The sequence below is a fragment of the Odontomachus brunneus genome, unplaced genomic scaffold, assembly GCF_010583005.1.
Source record: "Odontomachus brunneus isolate Ranch 3 - 2012 unplaced genomic scaffold, Obru_v1 Obru_scaffold_386, whole genome shotgun sequence".
NCBI classification, from domain to species: domain Eukaryota; kingdom Metazoa; phylum Arthropoda; class Insecta; order Hymenoptera; family Formicidae; genus Odontomachus; species Odontomachus brunneus.
Genome location: NW_022639836.1, coordinates 30,921 through 36,630, shown reverse-complemented (window position 1 = coordinate 36,630; position 5,710 = coordinate 30,921). Strand labels below are relative to the sequence as shown.

Below are 5,710 nucleotides of genomic sequence, written 5' to 3'. Positions count from 1 at the left end.
CCCCCCCCCCCAAAGAAAACAACACTCGGAACAACGAAGAAAGGAAAGTTACGTATACAGGGGAATGGACTACGTACTGCAAAATAATTTACCTTAATTAATTTTTTTACCAGAATACTTACCATTAAATATTGTACCTTTCTTTAGATCTGTCGTCAAAAGAGAACACAATATCTGCAATGCCCATGATTTGCTAGCATCTACCTGGAAAAAAGGAGAGAAAGAACAAAAGAGTTTTATACTTATTGTGCAATATCCTCAACTCCGTCGATCTCAGCTTTAAGTGGAATCCCATCAAGTGAGCTTATAATTTTTTTTTTCTTGCTCATTGAACGGTCCTTTTCCCACTTTCTGCGACCTCAACCTCTTCTCTCATCGTTGCTTTTAGAATCGAGAAGCGTCGACTGATGGATAGCAAGATGCGAACACTCTGGTTAATCTTCTAGAACAACGATCCGTTTGGCAGAATGCGTGTAGCGAAACTATTACTAGTTGCACAGCAGACAGGAGCGATAAATGGAGATATAAATACATACTCTAGTAGCATAATTCGTTGGTCTCATATTGGCATATATTGGGGGTACATTGAAAGAATGTTGTCCAATATGAAGCCAGTCGGATAGTTAAACGTACAGAAGTAGATTTTGTATAGTATCAGCTATAAATCTTTTCGACAGTTTACTAACAGAAATATTACAGAATTTTCTAGCAAAGCATGTTAATAGATTAATCTGTTATCATGCTCTGCTAGTGAATTGTGTTTTATTTCTGCTAGCAAACTGTCGAAAAAATTTACAGATGATACTATACAAAATCTACTTCTGTACATTTAACTATCTGACTGGCTTTATATTGGGCAACATTCTTTCAATGTACCCCCAATATATGCCAATATTGGACTAATGTGTCGCCAATAAATAGTGCTACTAGGGCATATTATATACCCAGACAGCACAATGTCTAAAACCGGGTCATAAGACGTCTTTAAAACATCTTTAAGACAAGTTTATAAAGTATTGTTTTAAAGATGTCTTAAAGTTGCCTTAAAGACGTCTTATGTCCCAGTTTTGGACATGTGTGCTGTCTGGGTATATAACATGTATTATTTATAATACTTATTTATAATATTATTTATAATATATAAACACATATACACATAATTTTCTGTAATATTAATTGATACAATACAGAAATTTTGATTGCAAATGTAATTTCCATGTTTTTGCATATATTAAATAAAGAAAGTAAACATTAAAATTTGTAAAATTTATTACCCTACTGCAAATTTTAAAAAACGCGGCATATAATAACAAATTTCTGCAGCAATTCTGTAATCACGTCGTGACGGCAAGATATGCTCTAAGTTTGCTCTGTTTTTGCTGTCACGTCGTGACGGCTCGATGTGCTCGAGTTTTGCTGCGCTTTTGCTGCCATTTCTTGGCGATATAATGTGCTTCAGTTTTGCCGTGTATTTGCTGTCACGTCATGACGGCATGATTTTCTCGAGTTTTGCTATGCTTTTGGCCTTATAATTTGCTCAAAGATCAACTCGAAATTTAACGACTTTTTGCTGTTTCACAGTTCCTTCTCAAACTATGTTTGACATGTGTCTGGTTTCTGTCGATTTATTTTGTCAGCATATGGTAGCTACATTTTGTTCCTTTTATGTTACAAAGCTATTCTCTAATTTTGCTGCACTATTGCTATCATTTGATGTTACACGTCGTTTTATGGTTTTTGTAAATTTTTGCTACCATAATTTGTAATGGCAGATCTTGTTGAAATAATGCCAGCATCTTGCAAACATTCTATGCACAGCATAATTTGTAAAACATGCTCTTGGCACATTTAGTTATCTGGGTAAATATTGTTGTAAGTATTACAACCTCAACTGTTTAAGTATATACTTTCTATTATTTCTGTAAAATAGATACCATAGGTGCACTACGTGTGTGCTATTTGGATTTTTTTACATTACAATAAATAAAACGCACAACCTGATTTATTAATCACGTTAGAATCTATCATTAGAGAATGTGTGAGACAGTTTCAAGCTGCACGTTGTTTGCAGTATCAATTAATTCATCAGCATCGCGCAAAGAAGGGTTAAAAATTTTCGATAATTTCGACAATAATCGACTTTGATTGATACACATTTTTTAGGAGCTCAAGAAGGTATGAATTCGATATATATTGCTTATTTTAAAATTACCGAAATGTTAAAACTTCTTTTCTGTAATGCTAATTGACTAATCTATGTAATTAACTTCCCAGTAAGCAAATTGAGCGCAGACTGCGTGCAGATTAGCAGCAAATTTGATAAAAAAAACCCACAGCAAAACTATGACCATCTATGTCTACATTAGGCTACGGTTGTGGCGACAGATCTTGCTGTCAGGCAATTGGTGCCAAATTTGCAACAAAAACCGCGCAAGGCTTACAGCACAGCAAGGTCTGCATGATTTCTGCCGCCAATCTGCCGTCAAATCGTTACAAGCTCTGCGCGGTTTTTGCTGCAAATTTACAGCAATTATCCGACAACAAGCTCTGCCGCATATCTGGCGGCAATTTGGCAGCAAGATTTGATATAACAATTCCTGCATCAAATTTGTTATCTATTTGCCATCTAAAGTTGATAGCAAGCTCTGATCGAAATCTGTTCGCGCAGGTTTGGCTATCTGGGTTCGTGCTGATTAGAAGTATTACACACACACAAACATACATCGTCTTATGACAGATTCTTACATTAATTCTAATATCTGGTTGTGTAGTAATTATTCAAATGTTTGTTAAAAAAGTTAAATAATGCGAGCGTAGCGCGTGTTTGTGATGTCTAGTCTATGTGCAAATTGTGTTAAGGCATTACTTAAAGCCTCTGAATTAAAGAACAGTGATACCAAGAACTCGTAATATTAGACTGTACTTTCGTACAATTATTGATATTATTATATATATTTTCATATTGTTGGACAACATATTTGAATAAGTGAACTTTTCGAAACAGCGATTATTTCAACGCTTTTATGTCTCTTGTGCTATTTATCACGTAATATTAAATTTTGATATTAGTAATAAAGTTACAAACTATTTTACAACGGTTACAAATTATATTAATCTTTTTATCTATCTTTTAGCGTCTGTTGAATCAGCTAGAAAAAATGCAGCTGATGCTAACTACCAAACAACTGACGAAGAATTATTAGGACGAGGCAACAGACAACGTGTTGCATGTTCTCGATATAACAGTGATGACGAAGGATACGAAAATTCTGAATCTCCTCGGAAATATAAGAGTATGACATTGTATTCTATCTATCTAGCCTATCTTACTATATTAGGGTCGATGTTTATAGTTTAATGTTATACTTGAAATCGTTTACTTAATCTTTAGATTGTTCGGAGGCTATGAAGTTAATGATACAAAATCTAAATAAAAGATGTACGAGTCCGATTCGATTATATGTGAAACGATTATATTTATCGGAATCAATTCGTAAATAACATTCCTTGGTCGGAATTGTGTATGCATCTCTAATCCGATCATGAAATTTCAATGGTTTAAATTATTAGATCTAACAATGAATACTAGTCTAAAGCCCATACCCTGAACTCTTATCGATTAGAGTATCTCTAAAAGATTGCTAAGCAAAGGCTTACAGGTCATTGTTACAGGCATGTTGTCCGATAAAAGAGTGTTTAGAATATAATATAAAACAACTGAATTTATATATTTCAATTTTGACTATTTATTAAATTGTTTTATTATTGCACTGCCACACATATGCTTTAGTCTTAATATATCATTGTAATGTACTTTTTGATGAAATAATCAAGAGCCTTATTATTTTCTAATGTTTTTGTTCAGTATTTTTATCGTCTTATAAAGCTGTTGGCAAAACAATAACTTTTGGCAAAATTAATATATCCTTAAAGCAAATTATATAAAAAAAGACCATTATATGACATATATTTTCTCATTCCGTACAAATATGTCGATTATTGGCCCTTGTAAAATTATTACAATTTCCTTAATAATTACAAAACGAGAAATGAATACAAATATTGAAATACTGAGCTAAATAACGTTTCTTTCTTCATCTACAAATGTAATATTGTGCATAATATTTGATATAAGTAGGCAAGTTATCTTGAAGAAGATACGATACTGATTTAATTAATATTGTGGCTTTAAAATAAAATTGATAATATTTTTTATAGGAAAACAGCCTCGGTCAAATAAGGTTTTATCACAAGTATCAGCATGCCCTCAGAATTTTGGTATCAATAATAACATAAGTACCATTGTGCAACAAAGTACAAGCGCACCCAAAGAAAAGACTATTTTACAGTATGGTGAGTTATTAAATATGATTTATTGTATTGTATAATTTTCAATTATTTGAATAATGACAATGAAACAATATTTTATAGAAAAAGAAAATGATCCAACTATGGCAGTGCAAAAAGAAAAACAATATTTTTCATTGCAAGATGTCCCAATTTTTTGTCCTGGAAAGTATGCATATGTTAAAAAATATAATACATATAATATTATAATATCTATTATATATTTCAGGATACAATGTAGTACCCGAAAATGTAGAAGACTTTAATATAAAAGGTATATATTTCTATTATTTATAATGTATTAAAGAGATATCGCATAATGATAATAAAATATTGCTTATATTGCAGACAGTATGAAACAACTTGAACAAAATATGCAACAAGTACTGCGTATGCAAGCTATATCGCAAATAAAATTACAAGAAATATGTCAACGTCTAGATAAACTTGAAAATGCTATCAAAAATCGTGCGTTAAACCTTCCTCAACAAAACGATGCGCTTATTGCACAATTTTTACCTCTCGCTAGTATAGATACAATAAAAGAATTTGAGTCGTTACTAAAAACAACAGAAGAGGCAGTTATGCAATTTTACGTTTATATATTTCGTTACCAATATTAAATGTATTATTACAAGATTTACAGAAGTATTAAATGTAACTTTACCCATTTTTAGAAAGAATTTCTGTCAAATAGTGGTGGACATAACCCAAAAGATAATATACAACGAAGTCTGAGGAAAACATTTACGAATGAATGTGCAATGCAATGTTCCTGGAAAAGACTCAGAAACAATTTTCGAGTTGCCGACTTACAAGTAACACTACCCAAATGTAAATCACCGATTTTGATAATTTTTGAATATGTTGTAGTAGACGTAAAAATAAGACATACGTATTTTTTTTTATCGGCGGAAAACCATATTTACACCCCTTTGGATTTATGGGTATCGATTTAATTGTTTTGTATGTATGGATTTAGTATTTTCGGCCCGAACCAAATAAAATAGTTGCATCATCAAGAGATATGAAAAATGAAAAATTTTCGACTCGGTTCGATCATTTTTAAGGGGTAAACCACCCCCTGTATTTGAAACAAAAATTTAAAAAAATGCCCAGATAATTGCAAATTTTATTCAAAAATTTTGAAAAAAATATATGTTACACTCGCATCCAAAACAAAAGTGAGACTGTTTGAGGATTTAAGGGTGACCACCCTTTTATCGAATTTCTTACGTAACATTTAAATTTATCCCGAAATAATGGTAAACAGTTTCATTTATCGTCAAATTAATTAATATTAACAAATTAGACTGATCAACCCTTCAATTCTATAAGGGGGTGAGGGAAAACCTACCCTTAA

At 31.9% G+C, this 5,710-nt stretch overlaps 1 protein-coding gene across 1 annotated transcript; it reads left to right on the top strand.

Annotated features, from left to right (window-relative positions):
* Positions 1–3,248: 3,248 nt before the first annotated feature.
* Positions 3,249–4,970, top strand: LOC116853624. Its single transcript, XM_032834754.1, has 5 exons — positions 3,249–3,293; positions 4,272–4,353; positions 4,432–4,500; positions 4,565–4,621; positions 4,696–4,970. The coding sequence occupies exons 1-5, from the start codon at positions 3,249–3,251 to the stop codon at positions 4,968–4,970; spliced, it is 528 nt and encodes a 175-aa protein (XP_032690645.1).
* The last annotated feature ends 740 nt before the right edge of the window (positions 4,971–5,710 follow it).

What these genes read in the sequence shown, in the direction of transcription:
- LOC116853624 (XM_032834754.1), top strand. Translation starts at nt 3,249, where the DNA reads ATGACGAAGGATACGAAAATTCTGAATCTCCTCGGAAATATAAGA. An exon ending in AAAGACTATTTTACAGTATG is followed by an intron (nt 4,354 to 4,431) that starts GTGAGTTATTAA and finishes AATATTTTATAG; the next exon opens with AAAAAGAAAATGATCCAACT. An exon ending in TTCATTGCAAGATGTCCCAA is followed by an intron (nt 4,501 to 4,564) that starts TTTTTTGTCCTG and finishes TATAATATCTAT; the next exon opens with TATATATTTCAGGATACAAT.